At 42.0% G+C, this 24,099-nt stretch overlaps 2 protein-coding genes and 1 long non-coding RNA gene across 7 annotated transcripts in view; 2 read left to right on the top strand and 1 right to left on the bottom strand.

Annotated features, from left to right (window-relative positions):
* The window catches only part of LOC139810402 (uncharacterized), a 162,586-nt gene that overhangs the window by 45,209 nt on the left and 93,278 nt on the right, over positions 1 to 24,099 (bottom strand). The window lies entirely within an intron of this gene.
* On the top strand, positions 736 to 23,522 carry LOC139810164 (innexin shaking-B-like). Its single transcript, XM_071773482.1, has 6 exons — positions 736 to 1,342; positions 8,572 to 10,031; positions 18,256 to 18,475; positions 19,636 to 19,925; positions 20,198 to 20,451; positions 21,394 to 23,522. The coding sequence occupies exons 2-5, from the start codon at positions 9,669 to 9,671 to the stop codon at positions 20,444 to 20,446; spliced, it is 1,122 nt and encodes a 373-aa protein (XP_071629583.1). The 5' UTR covers positions 736 to 1,342; positions 8,572 to 9,668; the 3' UTR covers positions 20,447 to 20,451; positions 21,394 to 23,522.
* Positions 13,981 to 14,924, top strand: LOC139809370 (innexin shaking-B-like). Its single transcript, XM_071772217.1, has one exon. The coding sequence runs from the start codon at positions 14,367 to 14,369 to the stop codon at positions 14,922 to 14,924; it is 558 nt and encodes a 185-aa protein (XP_071628318.1). The 5' UTR covers positions 13,981 to 14,366.

Here is a 24,099-nt window from a genome sequence, read left to right as displayed (position 1 = left end):
TTTCGAGACGACGATTTTTCGATGGTATTCCGGATGTTCCCGACGCTACCAGCATCAGCGAGTATAATGGACACGGGAAACACGCGGGATGCTCGGTAAATAAATTACGTGAACCCCGCGTCAGCCCAATATGACATGATAGACACGTCGTTTATGTATTTTAATTGCGATCAGGCGCGTAATTGGTTAAAGACAGATTCTCCTGGCTGTCTCGTTTTCCATCATGTTTTCGCGTAATTTGGAGCGGTAATAATTGGACATATAAGAGAGACAGTCTCCTGAACTGATAGAATCTTAAATTATTTCAACGTAACAACGTCACGAAGTACCTACCATCGTGATCAACAATTTGATGCTTTCGAGATTCGTATGAGAAATCGCCTATCTATTTGGCGTAATGAAAAGTGGAAGATAAAAATGACCCCCATCAGAGCTAATAGATGCCGTAAGAATCGGTCCTAAATTAGGGACGAGTGTACGCGGTGGCAGCGGCGGCGAGGAGTCTCTCTCGCCTCTCGCGTCTCCAACGCGCGAGGCGGACGCGCGCTCCCGGCGCAACGCTCGCTCGCTCGCGCCCGCACGCTCGGTTCGGGTTCGGCGTTTCTATTCCTGGAGCGTGCCCGACTCCTCGTCTCCGTGCTCCTAAGCGGAGGTGCCGTGCCATGCCATGCCATGCCGTGCTCTGATCCCGGCTACGAGCCGACGAGCCGAGGAACGTGCGCGCAGTGCGAGCGAGTCCGCCCGCGCGGAACCGAGCGTGTGTGCGATACGCGTTGCACGGTGCGGCGAGGCGGGAAGCGGCCGCCGGAAATGTGCGTGCGCGTGCGACGAAATCGACGGGAGCGTGGACGTGGACAGGACGCCGACGACGACGACGACGTTGCCGCACGCCGACGAGCGGGAAGAGGAGGCGGAGGCCGTCGTCGACGCGATCGCGCCGCGGCCACCGCGATTCATCGCGGCTGATCCGTGTCGCTCATCCGTCGACGGTCGACCGACCGTCGCGTCGCGTCGCGTCGCGACGGCGACGGAATCGTTGGTCAGCGACAAACGACCGCGACTGATCTCACTGATCGCGCCGACGGAATACGACGACGGAATGACGAATCGCCGCCACCGCCGGTCGTCCACGGCGTCGCGACGCGCAGCCAGGCTTCACCGCCGGAAGTCGTCGGGCTAGAATCCTCCCGACGCGACGCCGCGCCGCGCCGGGCCAGGCCGAGAGATCGGTTCGCCGATCGGCGCGCGTGCACCACGCGAGTGACAAGCATGAGAATGAAGTCGATCTCCGCTTTCCTCTCTCTTTTTCCCTCCAGCCGGTCGCGGATTGTCACCGGAAAACGTAGGTCCTCTTCTTCCCGCGGGTGCCTCGGGGAGAAATCTCTGTTCTTCGCGCGAGATTATAGAAGATTACGGATACACCGGGATAAACTTCCTTCGCGCGGTTATACGAGGGATTATTATAGAGATTTAATGCAACGGCATATCCGCGTGTCTCGAGTGCGCGATAAACGCTAATCCCGGCGTCACGTCGTTAGCGAACGTATATACGGCGAACGGTAATGCAAGTGTAGGATGAAATTGTCGCACTTGTTTATAATTATATTTACGTGAAAAGTGACGCGCGAGATTTTTTAGCGTTTACCGTACTCGAGATGTGCACTATTAATATTCGCAGTGTCAAATTACACTCAATTTGAGTCATTTTTAATTATTCTTCAGATATAGTCACTGATCCTCAATATGTCGTTAATTTCACTAAATCAATGAAGTGAAAATAATACTGTTTTGTGTTAAAATAATAAATTTCCACACACATAGTGGTTAAAAATAACAAAATGTTATTCAACTCAAAGTATTGATTTAAATTTCATCCTTGAATATTTAATAGCGTGACGTTGCAAAATTTCTCCAACGTCAGGAATGTAACTTCAAGTATTTTAAATTTCAACGCCGCGGATATCCGCTTCGCTTGTTTGAGGATCTGATGAAAGGTACACCTCGAGGTGAGGGGCGTTTTTATCTGTTTGGCGAAGTCGGAAAAACCGCGTTTCGGCGAAAATTACGCGGATTTCAATCGTTGATTGCCGCCTCGGATATTTTCGGACGACCCTTGTTCGCGATGATGCATTGCTCGCGAACGTGGCGAGCATGCTGGACGAGTGACTCGACCGGGCACGGTCTCGTCCCGCACGGATTCTGCATGTGTTTGGAATATCGGTCGAAAGGTCTCATCTCGCGCGGAGCCCCGTGTTTAGACTATCGGTCTCGCTTTACGAGAAATCGCGGGTACGGAATATTCTGAGAGAAAAAGCGCGCGCGCGAAAGAGTTCGCTCTTTCTTATATTTTCGTTTATGATATATCGAGTAAACTTTGCTTCGTCTTTACGACTCTCCGAGTCGTGCGAGCAGAAAAAAATGAAGGAGACGGATAAGAAAGACATGCCATTATCAATGTTTTACGCTCATTCCTCTATACTGTTTTCACCACTTAATAAAGCCGTAGAGAACGAAGAGTAGAAACAAAGGGAAACAGGATTAAGTAATCTCGAACAAGTTTTGGGAAGAGTCACGAGAACGCGTGCTAAGCTTTTACTCCAGGATCAACGATGAGGACGTGGTGAAACTTTTGATCCTGCTTTAACGTTTAATGCATTTAGATTTTTTAAACAGATCCGGCGAAACTGATTTCTTTTTATTTGGAAGAAGGGAGTTTAACCTTTCCTTCCAGGATCCGCCAGTGAAGCTACGTATGATATATAACACATATCTCAAACTGCCATGAGTTACGCACATTACCAAGTTCAACAAATATATAATTCATAAAAGACATGTGAATCCATTTGTATGATTTTCTTAGTGCCGAAAGATAAAAAAAGATCATTTCAAAGAAACGATAATGACACCACGATTTATGACACGTAAAAGATTCAGAGAGAGAATTAATATTCATTTCCCAAGTAGCAAAGATGACGTCTAGAGACGTCTTATTGACGTCATAGACGTTATTAAGACGTCATTTGACGTCACTTTGCTACCTGGGTTAGTATATAATTAATTTAATAAATTTACTAGCCTTAATATCAGATTTCAATTAATTTAATCATTTTTAAGATTATGTTTACGTGAAATATATTAAATACGTTTATTGACTCCCCTCTGGGTTGCAAGGCGTTTTGTAAAGACGTTCTCAACCCTTTATTCAATTCTCATCCAATACTATCCCTTCTCCTCTCACTTTAACTCTTTGGACCAACAGCTTAACGTCTCTTTCCGAAAGACGGAATGAAATATATTTAGTATGCCCTTTTATTCGATGTTTAGATAATGAGACTAGATATAAAAACATAAAATATGTATCTACACGTGATCATTTTTAATTTTATGAAAAATTGTTTTGTATAAAAGTTTGGAGCTTGAATACCCACGGGTGCTACACATTCTCACTACGCTTCTGTTATCTGAATTTACATTTTGTTTTTTATGTTTCTACATTGATAGCACCGAAATTATAAAATTACTTCCGAAGAGTATAAAGAAGAACATATTACCATATATATACGAACGATAGAACAAAGAACAATATAACGTGTCCGCCGCGGTCCTTCACAGCGAACGGACGTCTCAAATCTCTCAGTCGAACCTCCCGTTACTTCTTGCCCCATGACTTATTACCGCTCGTTGAATTACATTCGAATTAAAGTGCGTATAACGCGTTTCTCGCAATCGCCGCGAGTGCAATGTCGGCCACGAGTGTAACAATATCTACAATTCTAATTTACGTTATTCAATAAAACTTTCATTTGCTTCCTCATCTGTCTTCTTCAACATCATCACACAGAGAGTATTTGAATGTCGAAAAGTTGCGCTACGTCAAAAGAGACGAGATATATACGAGTTGGAACGTAACGCGAGACGAGACACGCGGTCGAAAGCTTTCTCGTCCACCTTTCCACGTTGATACGTTGATCTTCGCCGTTGTATCAATTTAAACGGCTGTAAATGTGTCGTGAGCTCCATTCGTCATCGCGGATATCTTGATTCGCGCGCGATATAAAGCGGACACGACGCGGGCCCGGCCCGCACGATGCCCGATCTGATCCTAATCGAATAACGCCGCGCTGCACGCTTTATTTAAATCCGCGCCCGCGCCCGCGCCGCTTGAAACGCGTTTACTACAAGCGCGTCAGCGCTAATTCACAAATCCCGGTTATACGAGATCGCGCGTGAACGTCCTCTATATCGGTCTCTCCTCGGCGATTGTCTTGAGTATCACCTATTAACGGTGATGTATCACTTCCGTCGCTCTTCGCGCGTTCCTTCATTAGTAAATATCCGAAGTGCCGTTACAAACGTTGTGTAATCTAACAGTGAGTTATACAACTCGAGCAGTAAGAATTTTCAAGTACCCCCAGAGTACCCCCGGAGTCGTACATTAGGCTCGTATTTTTGTACGTGCGGAGAGAAGTGGACACGCTGGACTAATTTAGCTATTTAGGCTACACGTGTTATCTTCGCGAGGTGCGGTCCATTAAAACGCCTTGCATTCTGTACGACACGTGTAAAAACTTAGCGGGCTGTTTTCTATTGATTATATTAAGCCGGTTGACTTATTAATTTGCATTTAATTTTGAACTTTAATTACTTTCGCAAGCAACCCGTTAATTAAATATATTGTTTCCTAATTTACTCTGTATACAAAATTATACGTAATAACATATATATTTAGACGGATTTAGACGCTTATCGGATTGTATCCTTGATTTTCTGCAAAGGCTTCTTTTGTTAGAAGCATCACGGATAAAGTCCGGCGAGCGATGCCGGCAATCTGAAAGACTTTGCGCGATTACCATCAGCGCTTTTCAAGGTATGTCTGCAATGGCATCTTAAAGGGGTAACGGCTAAAAAAGTCGGAATGGCATTGCCATAGTCCATACTTAATACCACTGCGCAAAGAACGCGGATGATAAACATTCTGAATGAGCTCGAAGGGGTCGAGAGGGAGCAGGACGCATTAAGGCTCGATTTACACCGCAGAGGTGATCGTGCGCGCGGATCCCATTTGCGATTCGATTAAACGTTCTTGGAAATAACATTACGATAGAAAATGTCTAGCAGTTTACAGTTAAAGTCAAGATACGATCCCACGCAATAAACGATTATTCGATTCACACTGTGCGAAACGATCACATTGCTCCAAATATTCCGATATATTCATCGATAATCGTGGATCGAGTTATGATATGATTCCGCGTAACGAATCTCCTCTCGGACCTCTGACAACGGTATCGAATTATTGTTACGAGGTCAAATCGCGCCACGCAGTTTCTTATCAGAATCTTTGTCGCATATCGGAGACAAGTCACTGGCTTACATTGTTAAATTCGTCAAAATATACTCAATTTGAGTAATTTTTAACTATTCCTATATAGGTCGCGCTACTGCTCCTACTCAATATGTCGCTGGTTTGACTGAAACAATGGAGTTAAAATAATACTGTTTTGTGTTAAAATAATAAATTTCGACACACATGGTAGTTAGAAATAACAAAATGTTACTCAAAGTATTGATTTAAGTAAGGCCACGCTGTTTTAGTCATCCAATGCGTAGTTCGAATTATGGGACTGTCTAATTTTGAAATTACAATCCTGTCTTTTGACCGGAACGACCCTCGCTCCCGGGTGGTGTGAATCCACCCTAAAAGTGCTAGACGCGCGGAAAACGCCGGTAAGTCCCTTTTAGCGCACCTCTCTCTCTCTCTCTCTCTCTCTCTCTCTCTCTCTCGCTCGCTCGCTTCGTTTTGCCCTCAGGTATTTCCGAGGAGCGCTTACCCACATTATCCGCACCGTTTGCCGCCGGGCGGTTTCGCTCGTGGCGGCGAAGTGCAGTCGCATGCGTAAACGCTAAAATAGAATAGCGCGCACGTCAAACAGCATTACGGGCCTCCTAATTTCTTGCCTAGCCCGGCTCATTTTCGGCGGTACAAATGGATGGCGAGGCGCGTCATAACGCGCCGATATACGCCAACTAGGGGGTTAGAGGGGGAACAAGGGAAAAAGGGGGGAGGGGGTCGTATCAAAGCGGATGTGCCTTTGAAGTGGCCGGTGCGTTAATTGCCGCGGAGTTTTCGATCGTTTCTCGCTTACCCGAGCCCGCCGCCGGCTCGTGGCATTAATGGGACTCGGGGGGAGGGGGGGGGGAAATTACGAGAGAGAGACCCCATCGCGCGCCGGTTATAAATAAAGCGAGGGGGAAGGGGGGGCCCCTCGAGCATTTCGCCGAGACTTCGCAATCCCCCGTGCTCGTTGTGTATCCGCCGGTACCCACTTGTCTCACTTATCATCCGCGATACTCCCTATCGCTCAGACGCATCTGGAAAAAGTTTCTCCCGACTACGTTCGCGTCTCGTATTTACGCCGCGCGCGTTCGTTGCTCATCTCCGCGAAGTCAAATAAGAAGGATGGGACTGCGGATATCCGCTTTGGGGGAGGGAGAGGGGAAGAAAAGGGAGCGACGCTAATATTCAAGAATTAACTTTATCTGCGCTCAGCCATCGCTGTGCAGCAGTGACTTAGCAGGAAATTGGTGGCTAATTGGCAGGACGGAGAGTTAAGTACGTGAATTGATATTGGTTCTTACGCTCGTCTATCTGAAATCGCAAACTGAAAATATGGAGATAATTATATATGCAAATTAAGATTATGTATAAATTATAACGCTCTTAAGTTGATTAATCAGAATGCGCTCGCGTATCATAAGCGAATCGCGATACAAACACGACTTATTGAATACGTCCGTAGGATTTTACACTTCATATTTTTGCAGGTATTTAATAAGCAGGTGGAGTCTATCTCGATTTTTCCGTAGATTTTTCTCGGGGAGATTTATGTAGCACTACCGATGACACGCGAGAAGAACCATCAGGGTTATTCGGAATTTAGTCTGGGAAAAAAAAAAATTCGTTAATGTCCAACATAGATTGTTTCTTTACGTTTCGAAGCGTTCGATAATTTTGGCACGTTTTAACGTTTCTCATTTCCATTTCCACGCGGTCACCCCGTTAAAACATCGACGGACCGCGCGCGCAAGCGGGCGCGGAAACAAGTGTAAAATGTTTTATTTTCCCAAAAACGTTTCAACTCTAAAATGGTTACGGCGAGCGCATCCTATCTTGGCACAGACCCAACAACACAACTTCACCGAGTCGAAGAAAACCCTTATACTTTCGTAACATCGACAAAGAACCGCCGCGGCTGTCGAGTGCGTGCATAACAGTATTTCTTCGTTGAGGGAATTGTTTAAATTTCGCGAATATAAAGCCCGGTTTTCGGATTTAACCTCGACCTGAGGAAGCACACGCGATAATTTCGCCAGTTCATGAGCAAATACGGCTTCATATCGGCAATACTTTATCTTGAAAATAGTCGGTCACCGGCTCATACTTGATCTCGAAATCGTTCGGAAACAAAATCGGAAATAACGCGAACTCACTTGGACGTATGAGACTATGAGAATTTGTTCGCGAATTCGTCAGGCAGAATTAATCCGGCTTTTACGGTGAACGCGTAATCGGATCTTTTACTTGCGTGAAACTAAATTGAATCGCTTCTCTACGGAGCGTGAAACGGAAGACGAGTCGATCTTTTTTGACAGGTCAATTTTGAAAGCCCTACCTGTTTCCAAGAACAACAATAAATATATTTGCTGTGTTCGAGAATGTGCACAAAAGTCAGGAAAATTCTTACTGTATTTTAATAGTTCTTATAAAATAAAGGAAAATAGTAAATGTCAGCAAGAGTTTTTTCGTAAACTCCGAGAGAACCTTTCCCTTTTTAGTAATTTTTGCAAGAGAAAGGGTTTATTTTCTTAATACTGAGTCTTTTAACGTATGCTTTTCTTATAATAATTATCATTTAATAAATATTTATTGTGTTCGAAAACGTGCACAGAAGCTAAGAATATACTTATTTTAATTAGTTTTTGCAAGAGAGAAAATTTAACAATAAACGTCAGCAAGAGAGGGGATTTTTCCTTAATATTGAAAGTTTTTTTTTTATAATACGTTTTCTTATAATGATCAATTTAATTAGGTTTTTCGGGCAGAAAACATCGTAACGCAATAACGTGAGTCGCGAGCAGATATTTTCGTGCGCTTTCTCCGAAATTTTCCGAGACGCGTCACTCTCATCGCTTTATGAAGGAGGATGTTTCCAAATTAGACGACAGCGTCAGGCTTTCGATAAGACAAATCATATCCGCTCCCCCTTGACATTTTCAAAAAAAAAAGGGAAAAAGTAACGGCGAGGGATTTACGGTGACTTTATTGCGGCATCAAAACGTAAGACGAGCGACGAAACACGCGAGCGGGGCGAGTCGTAAAGATTTTTCGCGCTTTCGCGGACACTTTCCGAGAATACCGCGGTACAAATTTTGGTAACCCGCGAAGGACTCGTGTAAACATTTCAAAGCGCGCAATCTTGTACGGTTGCGATCGTTTCGTATAACTTTTACCTCGTGCAAATGACAGCGGAACCGTAAAGTAAGAATCTGAATGAAAACTCTCCTTTTTAGAATACCCGAGGGAGATCGTGAGATAAGATATTTTAAGAGACTGCATCTCTCGTCGGCCTGCTCCTCGAATCGAAAACTCGCGGAGATGCGCGAGATCGGCGAATCTGCGCGTGTCACCGAGGCCGACGGTGTCACACCGAATATCTGTGTATTTGAACAGTCAAGATTGGAAGCTACGATACGAACGTGAGTAAGAATACGAGAAGAATGCGCGGGAGGACTATTGCCGTAGGAATAGCGGATTATTCGAAGAGACCCGTCAGCGCCGATCGCAACGCGATTCGGCGATCGAGGGATCGTCGTCCGTGCGGCAAACTTTTCCGAAGAAAAATCGCTCATTCGTCGAATAAGGCGAAGTAAATGCGAAGAAGGAGGAGAGATACGGAGCGGTGAGAGGATTGTACCACGTTTCTTTACGGGAAGAAATGTGAGACTGGCTAATGTTGTTCAGAAGATTTTAATGCCAAAGATGAACAATAGTCGCTACTTAAGAAGACAGTATTTATAGCATTAAGGATAAGATTTTAAATAATGCATAAGTCGTAAGAAGATAATATTTCACACAGTTTTTGATCGACCAAAGGATCGACCAAAGATAGAATATATAGATCTATCAAAAATGCCAAAGTGATTATTAAAAATGCGATGCAAATAAAATATGTACAATATATTTTTTGACGATCAAAAGAAGATATTTTCTTGCAAACCAAAAAAGGACCGCAGAGACAATAATCGAAGAAAATGAAGTAAGTGATAAAGTGAAATAGATCTCTTTTTGAAAGAAAGATCTACAGAAATATAAACGAAATAAGAAAATGTACACAGTTAACATTTTTTAGCAAGATCCATGCGCGTTTTCGGGACTTTCGTTTCAAGTTATAGGTTCGTGCCGTGCTCGGAAGTGAAAAAGTGGACGAAAAGCGAAACTTTAACGCGGCTGAAAAACGGTCTCGAAATCAGGAACGGTGGAAAATATAGAGGAAGAACGAAAGAGCGACGTGGAAGGACGCGAAGTCCTGCGGCAGCGTTATTCTGGGGACCCGCCGTGCCCCGGCGTGGCCTCCGATCTCTTATTTTGGTATCGTTCTGATACCAAAATGCTGGACATATTTCGCGGTCTGAAGAGTCTCATAAAAATCTCGCACATCCACATCGACAGCGCCGTCTTCCGCTTGCATTACAGCCTGACTGTGATCCTGCTGATAGCGTTCTCCCTGATCGTCACAACCCGCCAGTACGTCGGCAATCCCATCGACTGCATACACAGTAAGGACCTGCCCGAGGACGTCCTGAACACATACTGCTGGATACACAGCACGTATACGATAACCGCGGCGTACCGAAAGAAAGAAGGCCTGGAGGTGCCCTTTCCCGGCGTCGACAATTCCAAATCGTATCCCGAAACCGAGCGAAAGGAGTACAGATACTATCAGTGGGTCTGCTTCATGCTGTTCCTCCAGGTAATCGATCGATCATTGATATATGCCGTTTTTCTTTTCGTTCAGCGTTCTTGACTTCGACCGCTTGTATTCGGGTGAATTTATCGTTGATAATTAAGTATACGCGAAGAATTCAGATATCTTGATTTGATTTAATAGAACATTTAAATTTAAGCGTAAAAAAATCAAAAAAGATAGATGTATGCATACGTATAAATAATATATGCATGTAAATGCGTGTAATATTAACGAGTAAAATTTTGAATGGCAGAATAATACTATTAACAAGTAAAGCTTTGGATGGCTGAATAATAATAACAAGCTGCCGACTGCGCGAGTGTGTGTGACTAACGTGATATATGTCGTGGCTGTTTTTGCAAGTGCGGATATCGAAACATTGCCCGCACGCAAAACTGGCCGGGCTACGCAGAAATTCGTAATTCGAAAATCCCATCAAAATTTATACGCGTCTATTTAACGCCAAATGTAATAGCGCGGATGCCTAACTGATGCCTTTCGCGAACGCGAACGCGCACCTTGTCTATTAGACAAGTGAAACATCAAGCACCCACGTTTAGCGTCGAATGTGCGGTTTTGCGTACGGGCCATAAAACGTACCGGTGCTTTTAGCGCTGCACTCGTTAAGCGTTACTCATCCATCAATCCCTTCCTGCTTATGCGCTCGAGCCTCGAGCGACCTGCACACGTCGCTCGCTCAAGGCTTACCATCTAGTCCATTGCCAAGAAAGAAACCTTAAGTATAACAATACACTAAACTTCGTCATTGAGGGCTGCTCGTGCGGTCGCCTCGTGCGCTCGATCAAAGACGATTACGATCAAAGACGGTCGTACGATCGCGGACTGCTTCGCCTTTTCGGCCCCGGAAAGTTAAACCGTGTGCCACGCACGGTTGCATGATTGGCGTCATACATTACACAACGCCGTACGTTATAAATTACATAATTCACGTAACTTGAAAATATGTACAAGTGAGCTTTGGCGCGATAGTAACATCATATATGCAAATTATTCGGAAGATTCATGAATGTCACAGTGTAGACGATAATGTTGCCGTTAAAAAGCGAGTATCGAACACTTGCTGTCGCCTGTCGCAGCTAATTATTTCATGAAAAAAAAAAAAAAAAAAATCGTTCGTAGGAAAGTTTGGGTGAAACGGGTTAATGGCGCGCGGCGCGAACACCTGAAATAGCGATCCGTAGTATTTTCCTTGTGCTCTCGCGTTTCTTTCATGCTACTCGCATTGATGTCTCAAAATAAACTCAGTCGACGACAGCCTATCCCTCTACGAAGGTTCTCTTTCTATTTCCTCGTCTCCCTTCGCCGTGTGTTTTTTCGCCCGGCGTCTCAAAGCAAACTGTACTGTTTACAGCGAGTAGTCCCTGCTTTTTTACTGATGTATTCCCTTACGCCGATATATCTCCTCACGTATTTCTATAATTATCGTTGAGCTAATTTCGCCGTTTATCGAACAATGAATTTTATCCTGCCTGTTATACGCGTGTATTCCGTCCGCTCTTTGCCACGTTTACATCGCGTAACGTGTGAACCACAAATGTTATTTTAATCCTTCCGTAATTAATAGTTATTTATTTAAAAATTTTGTTTAAATTGTAAAATTATAAAAAGTATTGAAAAGCTCAGATATAAATCACCCACGAAAAAAAGATGATCTCTCTGACAGAGAACGTTAGGGACGAAAGAATTAACATTCTTTTCAGTTTCTCTGATTGGACGATCACGTTAACGACTGCGAGATTACTCGAAATCCCGCGGCTAAAAGAGCCGACGAAAAGGATGGTTTAATGAGCACCCTAGCAGATCAATCCCGGTTCTCTTAATCAGAACGCGAATATCTTGTGTCGATTTCGTCGTCTTTTTATCGCTCTCTATTCTTTGAGGGGTCCGGGTGGGGAAAGAGTTTAAAGGGGTGACGACAAATGCGGCTTCGTGTCCACATTTTGGTCCGCCGAAATGTTCTTTTACACATGGTAATGGCGCGCTTAATTTCGTTGCCTGGAATATGTGGAGCGCGCCGCACTCGTAATACGGTCGATTAAGCGTATTTTCGATGATGGAGATCGTCGAACCGCTTTCTACCTCCCATATCCGCGATACAATTAGAGCGATGAGCTTACAGGAATCCGTTGCTCTCATACTTATGATAATGTAACCGTCGCGTCATGTAACGTAACGAGGAAAGATAAAAAGATTTTAGGAAACGAAATCTCACGTCTCACGGCCATTAATTACCTCGCTCTCGGATATTCTTTTCTTGACCTCGGAACAAAAATAGATTTCTCCCATGATACGTTATCGCGCGCGAATTCAATTACGCGCACGTAAAGTTTGCTCTAAATATCTCGCATTATAAATGTTTACGCGTCAATGTAACGTCAATCAATGTATCCTATGCATCAAAATTTTCTTCCGTTTTAATTTTGACCTTCGAGAAACGTCATCGGTGCGATATACACCGCGCGCGATGACGTGACCGAGCTTTATTAATATTCATAATACTGTCATAGATGATTTCGGAGAGATGTGCAGAATCTCGCTATAATATTAGACCTCGTGGGCTCGTTTCAAACTTGGCAACAAAATGACAAAATTGAAAACATATTTCTTATACATTGAATATCAAATAGTTTCGGTGAAACTATTCGTGCATTATATCAGATAGTTTCGGTGAAACTATTCGTGCATTATATCAGATGCGTGACACTATGTCAGATTGCGGATAATACATTTTGATGTTTCGTCGATCAGCCTTTGGCTGATCATGCTGACCCAGACGCTTGCAAGATAATATAAGTTATGGGTTTAGTATCGAGGTCAAGGGATGCCTCTCAAGTCCGGTCAGTCTTCTGACAGCTTGTATCCGAGACTCACGTGCGTGTTTCTTTTCCAACTTAGTTTATCGTTTTTAATTTCTCCTTCGTAACCGTTCTGTCCCGTCTAAACTTCGGATTAAATTAAATTCTACCGCAAAACAAAGTGGATGGAATTATGCAATAAATAAGAATGAAAAATAAGAATGAAAGTGTGCGAACAGTTGGAAGTGCGAGAAATATAAACAATAATTTTCTATTAACCCTTAAATGACCAGTGGGGTCCAGCGGACCCCAGACCCTTTAGAATGAAATGTTTTCAAATGTTCTTGCCAAAAATGGAGCTCATGCTTCCACTGATGATAGTTGAGTGATTGACCTACCCGTGTGTACACTTAGCAGTACTCAGTTTACTTAATTTTTTATACTATGTTGAAATTAAAATTTGAACAATATTAGCATTTTATACTCTTCTCTAGACCTTGAACAACATTAAAAAAATTGTCATAACTAAAGATAAAAAAATCAATGAGTAAGGAGACATTTTTCATGCTGGGGTCTTTTAGACCCCTCAGTGAACTTACGAGATTCTTGAGAGGTGTGGCATTTAAGGGTTAAAAATTAAATAAAGTGATGAATAAATAGTGTTTGTAGGTAGTTTTCATGATCTTGCATGTTTATAAAACAGCCTTGTAATTTGTAAAGGCATTTTTAAGGATAAAACCTGTAAGAAAATACATATGGCGAACTGCATCAATTCTTTTCATTGATACAACTATAAAGATGAGAGGAAATCAGCACGTGTTACACATAAGGGAGAGAGCATTAAAGCTCGAAGACTAATATTTTATTCAAATATGAAAGACAAAAAAATAAGAGAGAATTGAAGTGAGAAAAATAAACGAAGGGAGTTAAAGCAAATTAAAGGGAAGCCAGGAAAGTAAACAGTACCATGTGATTTTTACGACGGTTTGTATGCCCTCAAAATGCATACAGTGTACACTCCGCCTTTAGTCCAATCTCAAGACTCGTAGAGAGCACGAAGAGAACTACGCGGGTGGTCCACTTGTACGATTGCAATTGTGCTCTTCCAACGATTTACTCCGTATCTATTTTCGACGTTTTAATTGAAGCGATAATGGCGTCCCTGCTTGTTTAATAGTAAAACAGAAGTTCGGATCCGACAAAATCAACTTAGAAATGAAATTAAAATTCGCATCAACGATAGAGAGGTGTTTAAACCAGTATAAAAATTATACTTTTTTTTCGATATTGTTACCTCGAGCCTCGAGATATTCAAATGAGCCAGGAAAGACTAAAAGCGATTCAACATCGTGCAGTTTGTTCAAAGGACTTCCAATGGGATCGAGACTACTCCGTGCAAAAATAGAGTCAGCTCGTTGGTGAAAGAAAACGACGAAGAGGACAAAAAGGACGGAGACGTCGCGAGAGGGATTGCCAAGCGACTTGAGCAAAGTCACTCTCCCCCGATCCCCATCTGTTTAACATGACGCTGATGCTCAAAATGATCGATTTGTTTGGCTCGATTCGATCGCTCTTCAAGGTGCACAGGATTGCCGAGGACTCGATGATATTTCGGTTGCATTATCGCGCCACGGTGGCGGTGCTGCTGGCCGGTTGCCTCACCCTCGCCTGTAAAAGTATCTCCGGCTCGCCGATACACTGCGAAGCCACTACGGCCGTGGACAAGGCCGTGCTGGAGACCTTCTGCTGGCTTCACACCACGTACAGCGTGGTACGCGCGTTCAACATGAGCATCGGTCAAGCCGTGCCTTACCCCGGGGTGTCAAACACCAAGGGCGAGGGAGGGCACGGCCATGCGCCCCACCCGCTGATCAAGCAGCACAAATACTATCAGTGGGTTATCTTCCTCTTGCTACTGCAAGTAAGAAGCAATGATCTCTTATCGTCCTTTCGCATCTCTGTCGACCTTTCGTTATACCCTCTTCTCTATTTTTCATCTCTTTTCTTATCTTTTATTAAATTTTATTTTGTAATTACACTTTTCTCTGTAGTAAATGCTAACAGTCAACGACTGGATTAAAGAATATTAGAAATTTTCATAATAAATATCATTTTTTATTTATCCCTATGCGTGAAATATCCTTCTTGCAAATTATGTGACTCTTTGGACATCGATTAACATTTAAATTTTCGAGCGCCTTTAATTTTATACATGAAAAAGCGAAAAGTTATTTACATGACGAAACATGCGAAAGCGATCAAATGTTCATATCTAAATTAAGACAGTTCAGAAAATGCAGGAATGAATCAGTATCGATGAGCAGTATACGACTATACGATCGGCAAATGCGTGTATTCGTTTATCTATGATTGATAATCCTTGTTCATAACGTCAATACATAAATACAGGTTACAGATAGTTGCGCCTTTAAAATGCATATGTACCTTCGATGCTATCTTTGATCATACCTCCGCCTCCCATACCTCAAGCATTACTCGTCTTCGCGCACGTACAATATCGTTCTTTTTCTTGAGTCACTATCCTCTATTTATACGTCCGATGTTCCTACAACTCTCTCGCTCTTAGATTAATCGCGCATCCGCCTTTTATTTTGCAATTGATTGCTGCGTATCTGAATGTGTTTTCTAAACAACGTTTGACACAAAACATCCATAACATACCGCTAATAAATTGACAAAGCACACCGCTAACATGATTAACGTTTAATAAAATTGAAAATGTGACGTAGTATACGCATGCTTTCAAAAAACTAGCCTTTCAGTCTTATAAAGATTTTACATCTCCCAAAATTAATAACACTTTGAAAGAAATTCTTATTCACAAGACAACAAGCTGCAAAATTTAGGTACATAGAAAGTTTTCCAAATAAATTGTTTTGTTCAAATAAGTAATTTTTGATAATAGCTATAAAATAAACAATATAACAATGCATTTTAATAAAAACATTTCATTAAATTTAGTAAAACACGCTCTCTGTTGATTACATACATAAATTTATATTTAATAGCTTGAAAAATTAGTTATATTTTACGTTACACTTATTTTTACGCACGTTAAAAGTAGCAAGAAGTACACTTCTTTGTCCCGTCTTCTTCCTTCTTCGTTTCTTTCTTCTCGAATGCTTTAAGCCTTGTTTTAGATAAATTTATTCGAGGCAAACGTGACACATAGATGCTACGCATCGGCCAGGAATCATGGCGAAATATACACGATTCCTTCTCTCAAATAAATATTTTTTGTTATAAGTATATATTCGTACATAAATTCGTTCCATTCGTCTTATTACACGTCTAATTTTGAATTATGGTTATTAGACTTCCATTGTATAAGAAAAATATCCTTATAACGACCTTTTCATCCCTCTGCAAAAGTTCTATTACAACTAAAAATATATCTTACAGAATAATATCTTATAGAATTCTCAAGCTCAGATACAATTTGTTTGTTTTTCTTAAATATATGAGCATTATATGATTTATTGAAAGTCTACGGAGAATTAATTACGACGTTACTTTCATTTTATTTTATTTTGTATTATTGTATAAAAAGAGCAAACAGCAAATGCGTAATCATCGATGTGTTTGAGCCTATTTGCATATCTAAAGGAATTTATGCAAATCTACAAGTTTGAACATTGAAAGGGATTCGAGATATAAATGTCCTTCCAGCGGGGCAGCAAATGTGGTCGCAGTTCGATCCTAGCTGGAGCAAGGGAAGAGAGAAGAAGAGAAGCACACAGATCTATTTTCGGTCACGCATTTTCCTTTTCTCTTTACAACGCAGGCGTTCTCCCGCGATAATACTAAAAGCTGCGAATCGTACAATCGGTCTGACATGCGCGTTTATTTTATGTTTCTTCGTAATCTCGTCAAGAGCGAGGTCAGACCACCCATTCTGAAAAATCCTGTCGCCGATGCGTAAATCATCGTACATTAAGGTTATCGAACGAGTTATATAACATTCATTACATTTTTATATAATACATATAATTTATTTTTGCAAAACTTTATAAGAGAGAAGTTTAACTTCCTGCCATTTATTGCCGTGACTTTTTCGGCTTATAGGTATAGGTACTAATGCAGGTATTAAAGTACTTTTTAAAAAGCTTATTATTTTAAAAGTTGTCGTAAATAAATTATCGTTTATATTATATAATTTTACTTCGGTTTACTGAATTGTACTTTATATAGACTTTATAACAGATTTTATATACATAGAATTTGCACAATATTACGCAATTATTATACAGGGGGAACGCTTAGTATTCTCTGCAACAAAATTATACCGTCATTTTGCACCGTCATTTGTCTCCAAGCCAAAATAATAAGTCGTTTCTGCGCTTCTCAGAAACAATGTGGCTCGTCGGAAAGTACGTTTTGGGAAACCCATTAAAGTTCCGACGCACGTCTTAAGCACGTACTTTCATTAACAATCATCCGAGCTTTCCGTAAATTGCAATTTAGCTCGAATTTTCTGAACACTCGCCAACACGTTGTAAGGGGGTAACGCGCGACGAGCGTATACGTATCTATATTCGATCGCGTACTACGGCAAGCACGACCCGAGGCCCCTGGCGATAAGCCAGAAAGCTTTATATACCGTGAGAAAGGGTTTACTCCCACATCGTGGTCTCGATAAGTGCATTGACATCGCTTCGGAAATTTCTAATGTGAGATAAGATTGCCTCGATTCAATTAGCTCGGATTACCCCTCCAGGCATGACTATTAATCTGCCATGTATTCTGAGATATTATCAAATAAAAATATTACAGGAAGTTAATAAAATATCGCGATAAAGATCGCGTGCGATAAAACTTGACGATGGAATCTTCCGACAGTAATATGTTGCGTGATCTATGTTAAATGTTATCGTATGTTAAGCGTTAGTTCTTAATTTATAACCGAGTTATGAAAAAAAAGAGTGTCAGGCTGTTAAAAGTCCAGTGAAATAACACGTAACTAATAAGTTAGTTAATTGCAAATTAAATTTTGCCGTTAATTCGTTACAGCGCAATTACATTATGAGTAATGGCCGGTATGTAATTTCGTACAACACCCAGATGCCTAATCGTGATAAACAGCAATAACAATATGAAATAATTAAGCTTGCGACATATACTTTCGAAAGGAGGTGCGACCAACAGACTTAACGGCCAAAAATTCATAAAATAGGATTTCATTCGCATACGTGCGAGCGGCCCCCGTGCATTGTTTTAATCAGCAATTATCGGGCACGAGATACAATAATGATAACTCCCTTCGCGTGCTATCGCGGTCGGTTATGCACTGGTACGTAAGTAGAGATCCGCCTCCCACAGAACTCCCCGTAATATATCAGCCGATTGGCCGATTCGTCGGCGTATTTATTCACTCGGCACTTTGCTCGCAGGCGATCCTCTTTTATACCCCGCGCTGGCTCTGGAAGGGCTGGGAGGGTGGCAAGATTCATGCCCTTATGATGGATCTCGACATCGGGCTCTGCTCCGAGGTGGAGAAAAAGCAAAAGAAGAAAATGCTGCTCGACTACCTCTGGGAGAACCTTCGCTTTCACAATTGGTGGGCTTACAGGTACTACCTATGCGAGGTCCTCGCGCTGCTGAATGTGGTCGGTGAGTAGCCCACCCTCCTCCTTTTTTTTCGGTCCGCGTCGAGTCAATGTTTGAGCTCCTCGATCAACAAGGAGTACGTTCCCGTCGTGATGTCGTAACACGAGCGAATTCCGGAATTTGCGGACCCGTTAGGCAGCGAACGTCACCGCGTATCTTCCGTTTACGATCGATAAACATAAACCAGTTATGCGGTTAAGAATAATGGTATTTAAAAGCGTTTCACTTTCGCTGCTTTCAAGATGCATATGCCCGCGCGGATGAGATTAAGAAGTAGAATTCTTGTTGTTATTTTACGTTACGTTACTATAGGTATACATACATTAAATAAATGTTTAAAAAATATATATTCCATTATTTTATATTTTTTACCTTGTTTCGTCGATAATGTCAAGAGAGCAGATAAAGACGCCGTGATAAAAAATTAAACAATTAAATATCTGCCGAGCGTCAAATATCTTTAAAGCGTCAAGAAATATTTATGTTTATGTCAGTCTTGATTAAGTAATCTCGAAATTCGTGCAAGCATTTATATATACACCTAAACGACACAAAAATTAAATTTCTTTATGAACGCGAAGCATTTTAACTACGTTAACAAATTTTCAAGATTGTGCAACGCGCAACAATGCAATCATTTTCATAGAAAGGATAATGGAATTCAACGAGCTATTTCTAGACTAGCTCGTCCGCGTTAATTTTACAAACGCGCGTTATAAGAAAAATGAATGCCGTATAATGAGCGGCGAATGAATGAATGATTCACGGTACAAGTTGGCAGCGATACAGCTGGCCAACCGCTTGCGAACTCGACTACCCGATTTGCTATGAGATAGCTCGTCAATTTTATTCGATGTCTATCGCGTTCCAATTGCAATGTGATATGATTATCAACGTAAACGTGTATGAGAATATAATCGTTCACACGTATGAATCAATCAACTATGAAAGCTATATAAAAATATATGTATATCTAATATATATCATATAATTTGATTAAATGCGAAGTTATAATTCGATATTATTATCTCAATATCATGATTTAATATTTTCAAGCTAAAACATATTATGGATAGTTTTTATAAGCGACTGTCGAAGTTCCTTCGAAATAAAGACAGACGGGGGTAACGGAAAATTGTAAAGCAACGAGCACATTGTCGCAGGTCAGATGTTTCTGATGAACCGCTTCTTCGACGGCGCCTTTTTGACCTTTGGCATCGACGTGCTCAGATTCCTCGAATCCGATCAGGAGGACCGAGTGGACCCAATGATTTACGTCTTTCCACGAATGACCAAGTGCACCTTCTACAAGTACGGCGTCAGCGGAGAGGTCGAGAGACACGACGCCGTCTGCATACTGCCTCTGAACGTCGTGAACGAGAAGATCTATGTCTTTCTGTGGTTCTGGTTCCTTTTCCTCGGCGTGCTCAGTTTCTTTACGGTTTTATATAGGGTCAGTAATCTCGGGGAAAAAAATACCTTCGGTATTTTGTATCTTACAAATAATATCTGCGAAAAATACAATTTGTCTCGCAATCGATACTTTTTATTTAAGCATGCCACTTGAACTTCTCAATTTTTAAGTCTATTATCGTCTGGATGATAAAATAATATTCGTACTTTTGTTACATCTTCCGATTACAAAATTGTAATCCATAATAATTAACGTAACAATGCAGTTAACTCTTTTTTTTCTTGCAACGTAATTTGCTATTTGCCCCGCAGATCCTAATAATATTTTCGCCGCGCACGAGGGTCTACCTGTTGCGAATGAGGTTTCGTTTGGTACGGAGGGACGCCGTGGAGACCATAGTGCGTCGCAGCAAGGTCGGCGATTGGTTTCTCCTCTACATGCTGGGTGAGAATTTGGACACCGTGATATACCGAGATGTGATGCACGAATTGGCGAACAAGCTCGCCCCGAGGCATCACCACGGCGTACCGGGAGTGAAGGGCGAGCTTCAAGAAGCCTGATCGAGGTGAGCGTCTTCCCTTGTTCTCGTTCGCGCTCGCGTAGGTGTCCGGTTGAACAACTTGCTCTTTATGACACTGGCATTTAGAAACGTATTGAATTCTTGAGCGATCGTCGGCGTACACATCTGCCTACGTGATATTACTTATACGTGCTCGCGGATAGCGCTCGTATCGTCGTGTTAGGCGGATTTGCTTCTATTACCGGCATTATCTGAATCGCGAAACGGCATGACCGCGGTATCGTCCTCACAAAAATGTTAATTTTATACAGAAAGTACAAGTGCGATATTTTTGTCAGTATGCAAAAAAATAAGCACGTGATTTTTTACAGAGTTAAAGAAATAGAATGTGTGTTTCACAATCGCCGTTGCGCTTGGTTATAAAATTTTATTCAACTTTATTCAAATTTATTCAACTTCAATACATATTCTATCCAATAATATACGCATTCTCCGAATAAGCACGGATTGAAGGATTTGGATTTGGAAGGAAACGTGTATTAATACGAAGTAATACCGATTATTTCTAACGAGTTATGCATATGGTTCGTGAATTATTATTTTAATTCACAGAATGATTCCAAATTTATGAAACGATTCCAAGAGAATTCTGAAAAATATCGCAGCTTATATACTTTTTAAATATCATTGATATTTCCATTCCGAAACGCGGTATGAGTTCCAGTCCAAAGTGATTTCGCTTCGAAAGCGCGCCATCAGTATTGTTTAGCAACGTAACGGCAAGTATCTCGGACGATCTACGCGAGCCGCCTCGTATAAGAAAACGATGCGCGTCGGGCACGTGCGCGCTCACGATTTCACCTGCCATAACGTAAGCAGCCCGGAGACGCGTGTCCCGGCGCGATGTCCATAGATCAATTGAGCGTGTCCGATACAATCTACCCAATCGCTTCATGCGCGCCATGAGTCGGACGATTATTGTTGTAGGTTGCCTCGGAGGGTCGGCACGTTCGATTCGCCGCCGCTGCCGCTGCCGCAGTCCTGCCCTCGACCATCCGCATCGCGCGGTCGCCGACGCGTCCGGGGACGACGCGGGACCTGCGATCGCAGCCGGAGCCTGAGAAGACGAACCGACGGGTCTTCCACGGGGATCCGCGGGCCCGGTCTCGCGAAGAGACGCGTTTTTCCCTTCCGCCGATTGTTGCTCGTCGAACTCGAGGCGATGCGACAGCGATAGCTGGATGCCGTAGACGCGCCCGCGGAGATAACAATTTGCAATGAGAAAGAGACAGAGAGAAAGAGAGAGAGACACGCGCTTTCGCTAGTCATCCTCAACAATCGGAAACCGACATAGTTTCGGCGAGTTCAGCGATCTCGATGCTGCAGACACAAGCGAGAATATTTAGAATTTAGAGAAGACAGTATAGGGATGCCAATTGTGTGCCTTTTGACTCCATGAAATTGAGCGTTTAGTTTTACGCGTTACATTCGTTATATGTTTTAAGATTTACGCGCATTCCAGAGTCCGGTATGAACACAAACTGTACAAACGATATCGTGCACGCATCCAAGTTTTGTATTTTTCTGAAAAGAGGGAAGAGATCACCCCGTGATCTCCCCCGTCTCTTGTATTATGTTTCTCCATCTTATCTCACGTTTCCACTTTCTCCTCTACTTCTAGACGACGTCTAAGCGCGGCGGTTGATGCAAAAGGTGCATTCGGCCGCGTCCTGTAGCACGGAGGAACTGAACTTGTCGAAATTACATATCGGTTCCAGTCCTCGGTCGCATCAGTCGGGCAGATTCAGCCGCGGCGGTGGCCTGCGAACGAAAAGACACGAGACGCGCGGCAGCGATGGAGAGGACCAAAACTATATCGCTGGCGTTGCTGCATTCGGCAGAAGATACATCGTCCCTAGATAGCGACACTCGTTAAAAGACACTTCGGAAACGGCGGTGCGGGTCATCGAACGTATATCGCACTGGCCGATCGTCGAGGGTGACGCCGACCAGAGAGATACTTCGTGCCTTCGTATATTGGTCCCGCGTCGCCAAAAGACAGGATCGCGAAAGAACGCCAGACATCGAATGTATCGTCCCACGGGGTATCTTGTTTTTGCGTAGCTAACTTTGAATCCGCCTTTAGGACCAGCGACTGAAGAATCGAAAAACAACGAGTTTCTCGTGGAAAATTATGAGCTTACATTCTTAGATGACAGCTGGTCCTATTATTTTTCCACATTGCCACATTAGAATGTTTTTAAAATCAATAACTGAGAAATTGAGAAACAACGTGAGTTTTTCGCGAAAATAAAATTGTAAGTTTTCTATGAATTATATTCTATAATGACAGCTGGTCCTATCGGTTTTTTTTCCTTATTGTCACGCGAAAGAGGAGTAAAGAAAATCCCCATGTGCCGATATACTCGATCGGGTCTTGGTAAGTTAGCTCTAAGTTGTAGAGAGCGTCCGGGATGCTAAGTGAACGTATAATTGTTTCGAACTATTTTAACACTTTGATCGTGCCGTGTTTCGCAAATATAAGTACTAGATAAGGGAGATGAAGGAGGAGGGAATTTAATTACTTAAAGATTGTGTAGCCGTATATCGGACAACGTTACGACGATCTCTTTTGATGGAAAGTTTGGATTTGTATATCTTTGAAGAAAGATTCTTCGGTCCATTAATGCAAGAATGTAATATGTAGTCTAGTCACTATACTTACTCTACGTCTACGTAATTATTATCGATCGCGCGAGTTCATCTATTGATACGGACACACTGCCACCGATCGGTACGATCGATTTTGCTGTATCTGTCTTCGTTCTATTTAAATGAAGATAGCGTCCAAAATAAAGGTACGTTTTACCTTGAAACTTTAAGAGTTGTTAATTTTGTGATATTGATTAACGATTCCGAAATGCTATCACGTTTTTATAAGTTTATGATGTTATTTAATTTCTTCTGACGTTTGCAGTTTATAAAACTTCTGTCGACGATAAATGTCAAACTCTAAATGAATAGTTTTAATAGTGCATTACATCTACGAGCAGCTTAAAAGCGTTAATTATTCTCATTTAATCAATAAACGAAGATTTCTTCTGAAAGTGAAGAAACGAAGCTTTTTTCATTTGGCTTACCAACTTATGCTCAAACATTTTATTTTCTCCATTTTTTTCTCTAGGCTTCTCTCATAATTTTCTCAATTATTAAGCACTAATCACACTATTATTCTTAATAAAATATTTATCATTACAACGAGGAAGAAATCATAGTTAAATGCAGTATTTTATGCGATGTATATTAACACTATAAATATTTGTAATAATAAATTATTTTCGTCATTTCTTGTATTCACACATTATTATTTGATACAAATTTTTATGAATATTTCTATGTATTTCTATATATAAATTTATTTTCCGGGCGCAATTAGCTAAAGCAGCAATTAGTTTCCTATTTGTTTTACGCTTCAATAACATAATTACGACATTATTAGCACAAGATTCGCTAAAACCGTCTCTCGATTGCCTTTTATCTCAATGCAGGAGTTTACTCCAGGTAAGTGAAAACGGAAGGGGGGGTATACGTTCGTTTGTCGAATGACTTATTTTCATCGAAATACAGATGACGTTTAGACTTACGGTAAAACCGCGTTCGAGTACAAGACACGCGCGCGGGATAACGATTTCG

The sequence above is a fragment of the Temnothorax longispinosus genome, chromosome 3 (genome assembly GCF_030848805.1).
Source record: "Temnothorax longispinosus isolate EJ_2023e chromosome 3, Tlon_JGU_v1, whole genome shotgun sequence".
NCBI classification, from domain to species: domain Eukaryota; kingdom Metazoa; phylum Arthropoda; class Insecta; order Hymenoptera; family Formicidae; genus Temnothorax; species Temnothorax longispinosus.
This window is presented reverse-complemented; position numbering and strand designations above follow the sequence as displayed.